This window comes from Arachis ipaensis, chromosome B8, assembly GCF_059453495.1.
Source record: "Arachis ipaensis isolate K30076 ecotype BB chromosome B8, ASM5945349v1, whole genome shotgun sequence".
NCBI lineage: Eukaryota > Viridiplantae > Streptophyta > Magnoliopsida > Fabales > Fabaceae > Arachis > Arachis ipaensis.
This window is the reverse complement of record NC_142443.1, coordinates 4188895-4205614: the sequence shown is the minus strand read 5'-3', so window position 1 is coordinate 4205614 and position 16720 is coordinate 4188895. Positions and strand designations below refer to the sequence as shown.

Here is a 16720-nt window from a genome sequence, read left to right as displayed (position 1 = left end):
ATGGAGCTCAAATTCACGACAGATTAGTCCTTAACCTATCGGGTTGGGGATACCGTTTGGGTAAACCAAAAACTTGTGCACAAGATGATCCACCTATGTCTAAATACATGATGTGGTTGTAGACTCGAAAAGGAAAATTTTCAAGTGTACTGGAACACCGATATTCTAGTTGTTATAATAGTTGATTTTAATTAATATATATTATATATATTTTTTATAATTCAGATCACAGGTTAAAACAATTGAAACACCGGTATTTTTGATACTCTTAAAACTCTTCCAAAATTATATTACACAATTCGGTGCATTTTACTTTCCTACATAAACCATGTCCATAGTGGTTATGGGATTCTAATGTGCTATCAAAAAAACACACCTGCATTGGGTTTTGGTCTAAATATTTTGACCATTATATTTGGTTGCTTGTATTCTTAAAACAGTTTAAATTTTGTGATATTATGGTGATAACTTCTTTTAAAAAAAACTACATATGACAACAAAAGTTAAGAACACAATGGGCACATGACATGATGTAACATTGCAGGTTGGAAGAGACAAGAAGCAACAAATACAACTCAACAATTCCATTTTAGGAGTCTCATCATCTTGCTCTTGTTACCGAAGCCCTGTAATTATGATGGGCTTATATTATATATACAACTAATATTCAAGATAATCTATGGTCCAAATTACTATACAGATATTACTATGTTACACATTAAGTTGCTGCCATATAATAAGCTGTACAATCAAGACTTGTGTAACAATAAACAATATGAGCTCACCAAAAATAAATAAAAAAGAATCAACACTATGAAAGAAGCCACATGGGAGTTTCAGTTTCAGGTGTGATTTGAGTTGTGTTGATTTTGCACTCCTCCACTTTGTTGTTGTTGTTGTTGTTGCTGCCAAGTTCTCCTCCATCTAAGAATCTCACCAATAATTGAACTTCCACTCATCACCACACTAAACCCAGCAAATGTTGCAAGAATTATTGACAGAATTGCTCTCTTGGTAACCTGAAATTGACCATTCTAATCCACTCAAGTCAGTTTTCATCTGATTATTTCTTATTATATGATTCATTGGTTTAATGTAACAAATATGAGAAATGAATTACCAGGGAGTAAAATATGTGTGCAAAGAGAGCCACCAGAACTAATTGGACAGATGCATAAACCCATGTGAACTTGCTCTTCACTGCATAGACACACACACAAAAACTTTGATGAGTTTCTTAGAAAAAAAGTATCTTGATCAAAGCTGTTTTGCAAATCTACCCATGGTGGTTGATGTCATGGCAGACAGTAGGCCTAATACACAAGAAAATGGAAGAGATATGGAAATTGCATTGTGCCCCATTTCACCAACCTGCAAAGAGTTGAATATGTGAGACTATATATAAAACAAAAGTATGTAACTTTGGTAGATCTGAGTTAGAGGAGTGTTGTTCTTAGTTCTTACCAATAACTGTTCAAGGAAACAGAAATAGGCAAGCATGCTCACAATCACAAGCACTGGCAGTTCCTGCCAAAACCTGTTGCATAATTTAGCACACATATTAAAACTGTAACAATCATGGATCATAGCATCAAAACAAAAGAAACTAGACATGCCTGTAATCATCATGGTGCTGAGAGCTTGCTCCAGGATTATTCTGAGTTTGAACATTTCGAATGCGTAAGAGGGTGACAGAAAGGTTCCTAACCTCCTCCTTACAAACATCACAGGTCTTGTTGCCCTTGATAGTGAACCATTTAATGGCACAGTCTTTGTGAGCAAGAGCAAGTTCACCTTTGCAGCTGCATTCCATCTTCAGTGTCTCCCCTCCTTCACACAGATCAATCAGACATATTCTGCACACAGCTTCTTCTTCAGCTATATCTTCTCCATCATCATCATCATCATCATCATCTCCATTTTCTGAACCAAGAGAAACACTAAAATGCCTTAATAACAAGTTCTATCATGTTTCATCAATGCATAGGCAACATAGATAGATAGATAGATACCAGTATCTTTTGTTGTGTACTTGGTTAACCAATCATTCCCTTCTTTTAATAGAGGAGTGGAAGGAACAACACGGAAGAATGAATCCATTCTCCTATGGCCTTTTTCTTTGGTATTGATAGGTACTGAACGAGACCGAGCTATCATCCCCTGAGTCTCTACCCTCTGCAAATGTTTCTAAGAGGTTAAAGAGTCTAGATTTTATTGTTGCAAGAACAACAACAGAAGTTGAATTGAATGGAATTTCAGCAAGGACTATAGTGGCTGAGAATCTTACACATGGAGAACCACCAAGAATTGCAGCCTGAACAGAATCTGTGTTTGCATGACCCAATTCTTCTACAGGTAATGATGAAGTTCTCTTGATCTTAGTTGTGAACATCTTAGTGAGGGACACCGATCTTGAGATTGAAGAAGACTTGTCTTTCTCTTGATGATGATCTAAAGAGGAACATTCTGGAGCTAAAATATTAGCCTTTTCGATATCCGAATTCGGTGTCCTATGATTCCTTAAGGTGAATTTTGGCAATATGTTTCTTATGGATGATGATGATGATGATGATGATGATGATTTAGTTCTAGATGAGGGTCCTGAAGAAGATGATGAAGAAGAAGAAGAAGTAGTATTTATTGGGGCATCAACAGAACGAGAAGTCACAAGAAAATTGACTCTCTTATGAGTTGGAGTTGGACTTGGTGTCAATGGCATCTTTATGGCTACATAATCCTGAGATTTTGCCTCTTCTGATGATGAACATGTTCTTGATGATGCTATATCCGCCACAAGATTCTGTTCTTTCCAATCATGAACATCTGTGGTTTCTTCATTCAACCCCATTGAATCATCAAACTATATCACAGGATATAAAAGAATCAATTAATTCAGCAGGCCATCAAAGTGCTTCAAGATTGCAACACCATTAAAACTTTACTAAACAAGAAACTTGTGAGCTTGAAATAAGCAGAAAAGAAGCAAAATTTAAGAGGAAAGAAAAGAAAAGAAAAGAAAAGTAATTAGTTAGTTAATTACCCCGTGAAGTGGAAGTGAAAGTGTTCGTTTGCATGAAAGAGTTTCTGCAGCAGCATCATGTTTCTTCTGAATAGTCATTTGGTGGTGACAAAACAAACTTAGGAGAGAAAGAAAGAGCAAATAAAGGAAATTAAATTTCAGTGGTTGAAGGCAACAAACACAAGAATCATAGTCATGTGAATATGTGATGGTGCCTCTCTGTATATATATATATATATATATATAACACTTTTTTGTGACTAGTTTGTGTGTTTTCTTAGTGCATAATAAATTTTAGTGACATGTGAGAGAGGCAAATAAGGAGAAGGCTTTAAATTGGGCAAGTTAGATAAGCAGGGAAGTGAAAGTTTATCATTAAAGTTTTTATGAGCATTTTTTAAACACTCTCTTCTCTTCACTCATTCTCACTCTCCACACATATATTCTATGATATAAAAAAGGATTTTCTCTAAATATCAGAAATTTTGTGGCCTAATAACTTTTATTTTTTATTATTATTTGGTTCGTATAAATATTAAATTATCTTTAATAAATAAATTTTATTAATTTATATGTGTAAATTCTGAAAAATATGGATGCAAACTGTATTGATTTATGTGTGTAAAATTCTGATAAATATAGGTGTAAGTTATATATTTTTTTGTGTGTAAAATGTTTGTAAATATGGGTGCAAATTGCCAACAAGCTATAATTTGAATGACATAATTTTTCCATACTCATCTAGAGATCGAAGGTTCGAATTTCTCTATTTTTGGTAAAAAAAAATATGGATGCAAAGTATTTTTTAAAAGGATCTGATTTTTGTACCTCAAATTTTTTTAATCTTTTTGAAACAGAAATTAAACGGTCTAATTTTTGTATCTCTCAAGAAATTGAAGGATCTGTTTTTTTATCCCAAATTAAACGATGTTACATTTGAGATTAACACCCCAACAATCTATAATCCAAAAAAATAGCATTGTCAATCTAATATCAAAATAAAAAATATCAACTTAACATCTAGAAAAAAAATTATAAATAACCAATAAAATTTAATAAAATATGAAAAATAATACTATGGTCAAAATTTATGTCGTTCTCACTTTGAAATTCATTATTTAATTTTAGATGTTATTAGTACTAGAAATTCATAAACACAACGGAAATGTATGAAATTATGTTTTGGAAGGTAAGGTAAGGTCCACTTTTTTGGAGGGTGGAGAAGTGGTATGAAATAAAGAGTATGTATACATATGAATGAAGAAAGTGTGTTTTATTGAACTTTAGCATGTTATAGAGGTTAGTTCACAACCACTAATACTTGCCTTTAAAATACATATCAATCACACTCACTTATTGCATGCATATATGGCAATCACAAAATTAGAAAGGAAGAAGCTTTGGATCACATTTCATACACTAAGAAGCTTGTGCTTCTCCACTACTTCCTCACAATGTGGGATGATGATGATGCATGAATGAATAATGCACTACTATGCCTTCTTTTTCTGCCTCTTTAATTTATTATTTCGGATCACTCACCAAATCCCCTTTTCTTTCACGCAATTATTGTGCCATACATTTGTTCCTGTTATCAGGTAAAAAATGTGGGGAAAGAATAACACAGTGCCATTCATTATTGCTCTTTCCTCATACTTGTATTGGAAACAAAATAAGCCCAAATCAGTTTATTCTCTTCTTAATTAACTTCACATTCAACAATATCATTATCATATAAATCAATAACATAACTTTCTTCTTTCAATTCAATCAGCGCCAATTTATACGTGTCCTAGTAGCATCAATTGAGGAATGCTAGGGGCCAGTAATTTTGGTGTTATGTAATCATTAATTGGCCATCAATAATGTTTTTAATGGTATGAGATTACATCTAATGATATGTTTTGATGGTTAAGTGTTGGACAAAAAATACAAAAGTTGCTGCCCCCTAGACTTTTCCGCATCAATTCAACACCAAATTAGAATAACTACCTATTCATCTAACTACAAAGATTAAATTAAATAATTAATTTGAATTAGTCGAATAATCAGCTCACTTATCCACTTAAATAAATACTGAGAGTTTAAATTTTATTTTGTGTGTATAAAAATTTATTCGTCAATTAAATTAAATCTTTAAATAAAATTTAGATCATGGGTGTTTTTTATTTTTAGTGCATCATGATGATGGTAAGTAGAATGGAAAAGTATAGAGTACCAATATATTATCTGTCAATTTATTGTCAATAATAATTAATTATTATATTTTAAATACATATATAAAGAGACACATCCAAAAAATATATTTATAAAGACACTTCTATTAAATACAGCCATAAAAAAATATTTTTATTAGACACATCATCTCTGGCGATGAATCAACAATTCGAAATGCTTTTCTTGCGTTGATCCATTGGTTGGATCCTATCCAAATTTTTCGTTTGCTAGACCCGTCGTTAAAAAGCCTAAATTTGAATAGCAAAAATAAGAGTTGCTTTTGGATTTTTGTACATATAAAATATATATATTCTAATATATTAATAAAATATAATATTAGAATTATTAAAATAGAGAAAGAAAACAAAAAGTAAAAAAAAGATTTTATTTAATAGATTTATTAACATTAATAAATAATGACCAGAATACGGGTCCACTGGTCCAGAAGCTTCTCAAGCTCAAGCATTTACTTTTCTAGTTAGAGACCAACGTCTTGGGGCTAATCCGTGAACAGCCAACCATCGTACTGTAAAAATTGGATAGGTCCTATCTATGGTCATTGGAGCCTCCTAAAAAGATCTACTAAATTCATTTCCATTAAACATAATTATAAATAGAAGTTGGCAGAAATACTGTTGGTAACATAACGGGATTGAGGTAGAATAATTAGTAGTTAATAATTTAATGATGAACCAATGATTTTAACATGGCCATATTCCAGCCGTGTTTTTTATTTTCAATTTTAATTTATTTCATTAGTTTTCTTTTTCCTTTTTGATCCATTATTTATACAATAAAGAAGATAAACGATAGTTAAGAGAAAAGTTATAGACTTATAGGCCCACACGCATTCATGATTATTGTTATACTTTAATTGGTTCCACATAGCTGTGGATTAAAAGCATAAAACATGCATGGTGCTAGGCATAGGAATTTCAAGTATATATGATCATGCGATGATACCATATGATTTTTTTTTATCATAAAGTTTAATCAAACACATTTAATTTGTTTAGCTTTTTTTTTTTTCTTTTTCTTTTTCTCACGGGAAGCTTACAACCTATATATGGGGCTTTTTGGTTTTCATGCGACGAAATTAAAAAAGAATTGAAGAGTAGCACCCTCAATTTTTTCCTTCGGAAATTAAATTAAAAGTCATTCTCAAAAGTTATAGCTAACAACCACCACCTTGATTTGATTACGTGATGAAGACGACACATTACATTCTAAGGGTCAGATTCGATGTGTATGAGTCCAACAAGATTAAAATTGACATCTATTTTTATTTAATTTCATTAATTAAGTTAGTATACTTTTTTTTTTTTGTGTGTTCCCAATTTCGCCATGTCATTTTATATTAATTATATGACAAATTGAAAACCGAAAAATATGGCAAAAGACGAAGCTACCACTACCGACTCAATTCATTTACGTGACAAGGAAATAACGATCTACTAGTACTATAGTTGATCCAATGCATCTATCATTTCAAAATATAAAAATAAAAAACAACAAAAACAAAAAGGATTTTTTTCATTTCGTTCCCACATGAAGAGGGATATATTATTCTTTGTTTTGGTGAATCAGATCATGTTATTTATTGCTATGCATTGTTGCAAATGACATATGGTTACTCTACCGAATAATGTTATATATATATATTAAATAAAATAAATCGTTAAATTTGGGATTTGGTAATTAAGAAAGGTAAACTAGTTTAATTAGTGGCCATATATAACATGTAACATCTAGGGTGACAATGGGTAGGGTAGGGTTTGGATCCAACCCTAACTCTACCCGCGGGTTGAGATTTTTATATAAACTCAACCTTATTCTATCCGTGGGTTGAGAATATCCCAACCCTAATCCTACCCGCGGGTTACAAAAAATATACAATATTATTATATAACTTGATGATAATTTAAAATATAATTGATTTTTATGTAAAAAAATATTAAATTATCAATTAATGATTTTCTTTTATTGATTGAGGATCTTTTGTATTTAGTGAGAAGTCTTTGATTCAACATTCACCTAAAACATTTTTTTATACAAGTATATAATATAAATATATATAGAGTACGGGTTGATCGGATAGGGTTGAGACTCAACCCGCACCCTATCCAACCCACACAAGAACCTTATCCACACCCTACTCTACTCGCTACGGATCGGATTGACAACCCTACCCGATCAGGTGGAGTCAGGTTGAGTATCCGCGGATAGGGTACATATTGCCACCCCTAGTAACATCTTAGTTAGTAGTAGACCACCATAATAAGTAAGAAACTAATGTTGGATGCCATATTGTAATGTTATATGTTATAGATTAATCAAATGAAATTTGAACATTTTCTTAATTCAAAAATATAATTTGTATATTAAAATTAATTATTATATATTTATGTTATTTAATTTATTTTTAATATATATTTTATATTAATAATTAATTTTAATAACTAATTTTAGTATATAATTACCTTATGTTGCTTCTAGAAAGTCTATCATTAAGTTTCAATAGCAAATTAAATAGAGGTAGGTTAGTAAATTAGACAAAAGCTAATAAATTTATTGAATGGACTCAGGTCCAATAAGTGCTTAATGAGACATTATTATGATTTTGACCAATTAAAAATGTCCACAATTTATGAAATTGAAATGGTAACTCAAACCACGAGTTTAATGGAGTATTAATTTAATGTAATTAAGAATCCAGAGGAAGCAAGCTAAAAATAAAATGTTGACGTATCAAATCAAGTGACACTTGGAAAGTTAGTGTAGTGACCGTGTGTTGAGGTCAAGCAATATGACAAAGCCACAATGTCCCGTCAACATAAATTGACAATAAAAACCATGGCCACAAATTAGGATAATCTTGTGTCACTTTCAATTTTTAATTAGGCTACTATTATGGCCCCCCCTAAAAACAAAACACGACAACATTCACTTATTTAGATAATGCTTCATTCATATTCAATTTGAAAAATGAAAAACAAAAATCATATGAGCTTTTAGTTTATATATATATAAGATAACATAGACTCCGGTCTACCCAACATAACAAGTTCAAGAGTTAGGACATAAGGAATATGAAATCTTTGTCTTATTTTGTACCTAGCCATTAACCACAGTGGGTGATGGATATCTATGTTTTTTTTTTCTTTTTTTTTTTTTTTGGTATTGAGGGTGATGGATCTCTTTTTTTTTTTTTTGTAGTATTCTCTAGTTTTACAGGTTAATGATAAATTTATTGTGACTCTGAGTTCAATTTAAAAAATTTTTCCTAGGTAATGAATTATAATTTATATGTATAAAAGAGGATTCGAATTTTTATATTTTTTAATTGGATTAGTGAGCTATCTACTAAATTGTTAGGGTGACGATGGATATTTAATATCTTAAAATAGACCACCTATATCCAATAATTATGGGCTAAAAGAAGCAAATGAATATGGGCCAAAATTGTAGTGGGCTCCATTCAAAATGTAATGGGCTAATGACTCTTTGTAGCCATTCCATTCATAAAGAAAAGTCCATAGAAAACAAAAAGTTCATATCCTTAGATTAAACAACTATTTTTCACTGACCAAAAAAAAAAAAAAAATAAACAACTATGTTTTTTTTCAGGAAAAGAAAGACTTTTTTTTTCTTTTTTCCATAGAAGAGACGTATTTTACTAATCAATAGTATAAAGTATAAGTACAAAAGACAGTGATTTCATAGGTTGCCTTTTATTTTGAGAATAGAATTAGATAGGATATTAAAAATATAATATAAAAGATAAAACAAATAAAAATTAATATTTTTATATTTTATTTGGTGATAAAAAAATTATAAGATATAATAAATTAGAAAAATTTTAATTTACCTTAGTTTTCTTTTTCGCACAAAATTTAGGAAGGATAACATAATAATAAAAATATAATTAAAAAATTATTAGAGATAATAAAAGAAATAAATTATCTCTTACTACTTATTAGTATTTCCATATTTTTTTATAAAAAAATATATAAAATACACTAATATAATGTTTCAAATAACTTAACATGCTTGTAGAGACTAAGTGAATTTGATTTGAATTTAAAAAAAAAAAGTTAAAGATTATTTTTTTATTAAAAAAATTAATTCTATGTTTGAATAGAGAATATAAGAAGTACTTTTTTAGTAAACAATTCATTAAAATGTTTTTAAAATTTCGGTTTTTAAAAAGCAGCATATTACTTGCTTCAAATAAAAGAATTTTTTTTTTCTTTTAACAAAAATAATTTTAAAAATTGTAGTCAAACATCCTTATAATTATATAAAAAATACTTTTTTTTTCCAAAAAAAGACAATCCAAACGAGTACTAAACTATCTAAACAAGTATCTAAATTTAAATAAAATTCTAATTCCTATTTTTTGTACCATAACCTTTGTCAAATCATGAGTAACTTTATTACCAGTAGTGAACATGGCAATGTAATTTGAGAATTGAGGTTTCCATAAACTATGGTTTAATCGTTGAGCCTTTGCCTTCAGCACAAGAGGAAAAACTCCATACCAATTCCTTGCTGAAAGGGCATTCATATTTGTTTGAGCAAGCTGTTCTTTACTGCTATTAGTGTACCATTTAAAGTTTCAGAATCAAATTAGTCCATCAAATACAATAATATTTGCTCCAATCTTGAAGGACTAAAACTGTTTTGTAGCATTCTTAATAAACCCGTATAGTTACCTGTATTCATCCTTGTCATACTGAAAATCATTTTCATTATTTGCTCATAGGTGTAATTGGGGATTAATTGCATATAATATAATAGAGTGAAAGATTAAAAAATGGGGCCACAAGAGCAGAGAAAAAAGGATTCTGCTAAGTCTACTACTAGGAGAGTGAAGATTGGCCCCAATTGCTCTTCCTAATTAAAGGAAAAAAAGAAATTATTTTTAGGCCACATTGTCTATAAAGTATGTACTAAACATAAATAGGAAGACAAAATTATAGACCTTAATGCAGGAACTACAGCTGGAAGCATGGACATGTTCCACAACAAACACATTGTACTCTTGAGGGGGACCTCATTTTGATATATTATGAAGAAAATGATTTCAAATATGTTGGAAAGTGGGAACCTTGTTTTTCACCTATGCCTAAGATCTAACATTTCCAACCTTGTTTACATTATCTACTTCATACACCTATGGTACCCTTTCCACAACACTCTAGGCATGAATAGTGGACACAAATCAATACATAGGATACACTTTTGGACTGAAGAAGCAATGAGCATCAAAGCATTGAACAATTAAAATACTTGATTTATTGGTTTACATAGTTGGCTAAGAAAAAAAGATAACAGAACTTATCTGTGTAAAAGCCTAACCTCAAAAGCAATTTGAAATTATGGATCATGACAGTGAAAAATACATTCAAATAAACCATGTTAAAAATGAAAGAAACAAACTTCTCAAGCAGGAAAAGCTATCCCACATTGATTGAACACATGGAACCACCCTTCAAGTTCAAGGCTCTGTCAGATTGAATATACCAGCATCTTTGTCTTCAGTTGAGTTAATCTAAAAGTATCTCAACAACCCATTACAGCACAATTATACACGAAAACCCCAACATGCTCCTTTACACCGAGTATCTGCCAATCGATGGTGCCATTCACGACCCCTGACTTAGGACACCATGAATTCAACACAACAGCTTCCCCTTCTGGACCCCTTTGTCCACCCACAACCAGAAGTTTATCTCCACAAGCCTTGAAAGCCAGTCCCCAACCATTAGAAGAATCAGCCCGGACCGGAAGCCTTCCCAATTCATCCCAGGTGTTCTTTTCCTTGTCATATTTCTTCACCATGTTAGTTAGATGCTCAACTGCATACAACTGGTTATCAACAACTGCCACAAGAGGAGGCGCTTGAGCAGCCCCATTAACATAAGGATACATACCCTCTATTTTCCGCCAACTTCTTGTCTTAAGATCATATTCCTCCCCACAGCTTAATGAAACAGTTGGACTTGACATCCCGCCAATCACATAAAATTTGCCATCCATAAAAAATCCAGAGCATAATCTACGAGCTGTGTGCATGTTTGGCAACAGTTCCCAAGTTCCTGTTGAAGAGTCATACAATTCTGCCGATTTCAGAACATTACCATTTTTATCACTTCCCCCCGCAACAATAGCAATGGAACCAACACTGCCAGATCCAAACAAGCAGCGAGGGCGGTTCATCCCTTGGCACTTCACCCAACCTTGTAAAACCAAGCTATATTTCCAAATAGCAAACTCCATCAATTCCCTGCCGAAAACCAACAATTCACATCCCACAGCCAACGACTCCTTATCCGCATGGTTAAAACATTCATCACAAGGTATCCTAGGTAATGAAATCCATCTATTTACATTGGGGTCAAAGGCCTCCCATCCTCTTGGATCACAAACCAAATAAACCGAATGCTCGACAGCCCCCAATTCCTTCCTCAACCCATATAGGTACCCACTACTAATCAGCTTCTTGTACCTCTTATTTATACACGATAGCGAAGCATAATCTGATCTACTAATCCAAGCAAGACAATTCAATGCAACATCATCAATAAGACCAGGAAGAAGTGAATCATTTAGCCCATGTCTTGAAGAACCATCATTCACTCCTTCTCTTGTGCTGAGTTTCACTTTCTTTCCATCTTCATTTAAAGAGAAATCCACACGACTCTTCTTTGTCATATCAAGGAATCTTCTTCACTGTATCCCAACAAGAATACCCTTATTTCACAAATAGACTTTCTTCATATGCTGCAGCCTGTACCCATAAAATAAAACCATTCTAGTATTAGCATGCAACCAATCTCTTTCTATTCATTCACTATTTCTATCAATTAGGAACTTCACTTTTGGAATCCGTTATACCCTTATACTTATATAATAATGGAAAAGAAAAACCACCCTTTTTAGGTACTCCTCCCAATTTGTACATAAAACTGAAAAAACAATAAATCTCTGATAGAAATATGTAAATAAAGCTCAAGAGCAATACCTAATGAATCAGGGCCGAGATTTGATTTGAAAGTCTGGAAAATAACACAAAGGAGCAACAAGAACTCCTAGCAGAACTTGCTTGTCTGATTTGCCGCTATGGAAACAGAATCACCTGCAAAATTCAGCAGGATAAGAAATGAACAGAAGAAAAAAGGAGTAAACTTTTCTCGGAACAGAAAAAAAAATGATGAAAAAACCGAATTTGAGCAAAAGGGTATGCTCTGATCCAATTCAAGGAGCAGCGACAAGATTCGGATCCAAATAAAAAAAGGAATTTGATTTGAGAAAAATGGAATAAGTGAAAATAAAAATGTGTCAGAAGACTTATGTACCTGGAAGAAAAGAGAAGATCTCAGACAGAATTGAACGGAGAAGGCGTCAAAGCAAGTTCCCGGAAAGGGGCGGAGGCGGAGGCGGAGGTGAAAGGCTGAAAGACAAAGATAACTTGCGACTTTGGACAGCGAAGGAAAAAAGAAAAAAAATTGAGTCTTAATGTGTTTATGTGAGTTGTGACTTATAAATAAATAAATAAACATAACTTACACTTTTAATTTCCAAATCTTCTTATTTTGCTATTCTGTCCTTCCATTATCGTCTAATTTCATTTTCACTTCTGTTATGTTTTCCAACTATTCTTTTATTAGTGTTGTACTGTTATTCAATTCAATTATGGAATTCTTAAATTTAATTAAAATATGCCTTCATGGGTGTTCCTTTCAAAATTTAAAGGAATAATATGGGTTGGCATTGGAATGGTCAATTTATGAATATTATTATTCTTGGGGTTTTTTATTTTTCTTTTTTTTTTTGGGGTAAAACTTTTTTGTTTATAATAATTAAAACAATTTAGTATTTTTTTAATATTCTCAATAATACTAAATTATATTTATAATTTCTCTGTCATATTTAAACATGGGTAATTAATTTTTGAGAACACCTTGTCAAGTTGTACTCATGAATATCTTATGACTCTTGTAACAAATATGAGAATAAATTATTCCTAAGTAATTATTTCTAGAATTAAGTTAACAAGATATTGAAGTAAATGGATGTCTAACAAACAAAACTTTCTTTGCCATTATTAACTTAAAGAGTTTAGTTAAAATATGTCTTTAAGACATACATTAATATTAGTAGAAAATAAATAATTTTTTTCTTTTAATAAATATATGATAATATATTAAAAATTTAAAATGAGATAACATATTTTTTATCCCTGAAATTTATCAAGAATTTTAAAAATATTTTTAAGGTTTATTTTATATTAAGTTTGTCCGAGAAAGTTTTTATTTGTATCAAATATACCCCTAACGACTAAATTTTCAAATAATTAAAACCAATTCAACAATAATGCATGATAAGTTGATAATTATGTCCAATTTACTTGTGTTGAAGATTATTTTTATAAAATTATTGCCTACTTGCTCATAATTTTTTTTTGAAAAATTAACCGTTAGAAATAAATTTTATGCAAATAAAAAATTTTTGGAATAAAATAAAATTTAAGAGTATTTTTAAAATTTTTAACAAACTTCAAAAACAAAAAAATATATATATTTTATCCTTTAAAATTTATATATTTTTTATAAAATCTTTTTAAATTAATAATCTTAACATGTTTTTAAGGATATAATAATTTTTTAGCTAAATTCTTATTTAAATTAATTATTATTGAGTATACGTGTAGAAAGAAAAAGGTATTTGTAATATATTAGTAAGCTATTGACTTGACCACTCATTATTTTAATAGTGTTATAAATGAAAATGGGTATGGTTAATAATTTTTTTTATATCAACAGTAAATCAAAGTTAATTTCTTTCTTTCAACCAAACTTTTAATCTTTTGCCTACCCAAATATATATAGTGTAAAAAAAAGGGAGACTTTATAGCCACATTCACATAAAATTAATGAAACCCATACATATATAAGAGGAGTGCTAGGGGCCAATAAATTTTGTGTTTTGTAACCATCAATTGACCATTAATAATTTTTTAATGGTGTAAGATTACATCTAATTGTGAAAAATCACTCACTTTTCTCTTAATGATTAAGTGCTAGGTACAAAACATAAAAATTGCTGACCCCTAAACTTTTCCCATATATAAATATGTTAGCATGTATACATCTTGAATAAATTAGAGTAAAACCTATCTTTGCTCTGAGAATTTAAATATTACATGAGATGCTATACTTATGTTTATATAATATCTCAAATTAAAGAGAAGAGTTTACTATAATTTTTTAGGGTAAAATATTTTATTTTAACTGTTCAATGGGAAGGATATATGATGGTCAGGTTTTGTTCAACAAGGTCAAATTAACCACAAAATCTATTAAATTAGCACAGGCATATATATATATATATATATATATATATATATATATATATATATATATCAGCTTATAATAATTTAGACCATGCACTTATCAAATAAATTATAGAAAGAATTTTAAATATACTGGAAATACCAGTAATTTAGTTGTTTTAACTGTTGATCTGAATTATAAAAAATATATATAATATATATTAATTAAAATTAACGGTTAAAATAATTGAAATACTGATATTTTTGATACACTTAAAATTTTTTCTAAATTATAATAATATATGAGATTTATTTCTTTTTTTAGAGAAAAATAAAAAGAATGCAATTTGGTTCACGTAGTATGCCAGTTTTGACAGATTTTATCTTCTTTGACCGGGTTAACTACCTTCTGAAGTTGTTTGAAATCCGACCAGGTCAACAGTCGAAATCGAAGTGGCTACTACATTAGTGGGTTTGATTTGTTGCTTTTTAAAAAAAAAAAATTAATAAAGATAAAAAAAGTAAAGGTGATAAAATTGGAAGGTGTGAAACTGTGAATGGATTTGGATGACACGTGTCGTTGAAGAGTAACAAAAATGTGATTGGTCAACGGTCAGGGATTGTAGTGGTTAAACAGATTGTTTATTCACTTAACATGAGTCCTTTCACTGACATAACTTAGTTTTGTACTTCGTAGGACAATCTATGACTCAATCTAAGTAAACTAACGCACTCATAATGTCAACCAATATCGTTTGCTTCTGGCCAATCATATACATATACAAATTATCGGTTTAATTTTGATATATTATTAGTATAAAATAAATTTTATGTAATATTATATTAATAAAAATAATTATTTTTTATATTAACGGTTTAAATAATTATTTAAAAAAACGAATGTAATTGTATGATAATATAAAACGCATCCAAATTAAACTCTTTATTACCATGCCTTTTTATGTTTCACTAATAAAATATTAAAATTAGATATTTGTTAACGATGTTTTATTATCATGCTTTTTATGTTTCATTAGTAAACATTAGATATTTGTTAAAAATTTTAAATTAATACATATTCAATTTTTATTGGTTGGGATATAATCATATAAATGAAAATATGATAGTGGAATATGTGTATCTCCTTTCATTATATTATTTTCTAGGTAACTCAATTAGATAATTTGTTAACGATGTGATTTCATGCAAAAAAACAGTAATCCAAGTGTTAGGAAAAAGATATTTAGTTTATTTTTGGTTTTGCAGCCTGTTATATCATGTTGTTGGATCTCATTATGTATAAGAATAAACCTCTATATTTAAATAAAATACTTAACTAAATTTAATTAAGTTGTTATAATATTTTTTTAAATTATGTGCTTCTTTTTTTTTGTCCTTTTTCGTTATTTTTTCCTCCTCCTCCTCTTCTTCTTTTTTTTTTTTCTTTAATGTTGCGTCTTTTTTTTCTTTTTCGTTATCATCATCATCAACAATACCAACATTTTACGAACATCTTTATTAGTTCTGATTTTCTCATCATTAAATAATTTCGGTTCATTTCTTAATTTATTTCGATTCATTTGTGTGTTAATTGAGGTTCACTTGATGCTGCTGATAAGTATTGACCAAATTTTTTATTCCTTAAGTAATTTTAGTTTATTTCTTAATTTAATTGAAATTCATTTGGATTCAAAAATAAATTCGATGTATTTTTATTAATGATTGAGTCTTTTTTTAGTAAAAAATAATGAAATTATTTATTATCACTTTATTGAATTGTATCGAATTTCATTCCATTCCATTCAATTTGTCTTGAAAGCCATTGGGACAAATTATTCATCGATAACACGCCTGAACTGCAAATAAACCGAAAATATTATTAAAGTGAAATCATTGTATAATACAAAATAAATCGAACAGATTTATGAATCTCACCCAACCATACTCTGGATTCCACAAATTTCAAGGAAAGCTTGAAATAAAAATTGAGAATGAATGTGTAGAAAACTGCTGACAAATTAAATGACCTGTCAATAATATTAGTTTCCTCACAACAAGTTATACACTAATAACAACTATAACTATAATTAATATCGGCAATTAAGATTTTGTCTCCCAACTACTTGTTTCTTATTCTTCAAGTCATG

General features: G+C 29.9%; 2 protein-coding genes across 3 annotated transcripts; both read right to left on the bottom strand.

Annotated features, from left to right (window-relative positions):
• Nucleotides 1-560: 560 nt before the first annotated feature.
• LOC107613790 (uncharacterized) lies at nt 561-3440 on the bottom strand. Of its 2 annotated transcripts, none has more exons than XM_016315940.3 (8): nt 3041-3440; nt 2288-2860; nt 2013-2175; nt 1617-1923; nt 1465-1537; nt 1281-1371; nt 1121-1200; nt 561-1034 (listed from the first exon to the last, which is right to left on the bottom strand). In XM_016315940.3, the coding sequence occupies exons 1-8, from the start codon at nt 3116-3118 to the stop codon at nt 843-845; spliced, it is 1557 nt and encodes a 518-aa protein (XP_016171426.1). In that variant the 5' UTR covers nt 3119-3440; the 3' UTR covers nt 561-842. The 2 variants fall into 2 exon arrangements, with proteins under 2 accessions (XP_016171426.1, XP_016171427.1); XM_016315941.3 differs by having other exon boundaries at nt 561-1019; nt 3041-3325.
• Nucleotides 3441-10478: 7038 nt separating this feature from the next.
• On the bottom strand, nt 10479-12787 carry LOC107613663 (Galactose oxidase/kelch repeat superfamily protein). Its single transcript, XM_088497121.1, has 3 exons — nt 12598-12787; nt 12264-12377; nt 10479-12029 (listed from the first exon to the last, which is right to left on the bottom strand). The coding sequence occupies exon 3, from the start codon at nt 11951-11953 to the stop codon at nt 10802-10804; it is 1152 nt and encodes a 383-aa protein (XP_088353247.1). The 5' UTR covers nt 11954-12029; nt 12264-12377; nt 12598-12787; the 3' UTR covers nt 10479-10801.
• Nucleotides 12788-16720: the final 3933 nt, after the last annotated feature.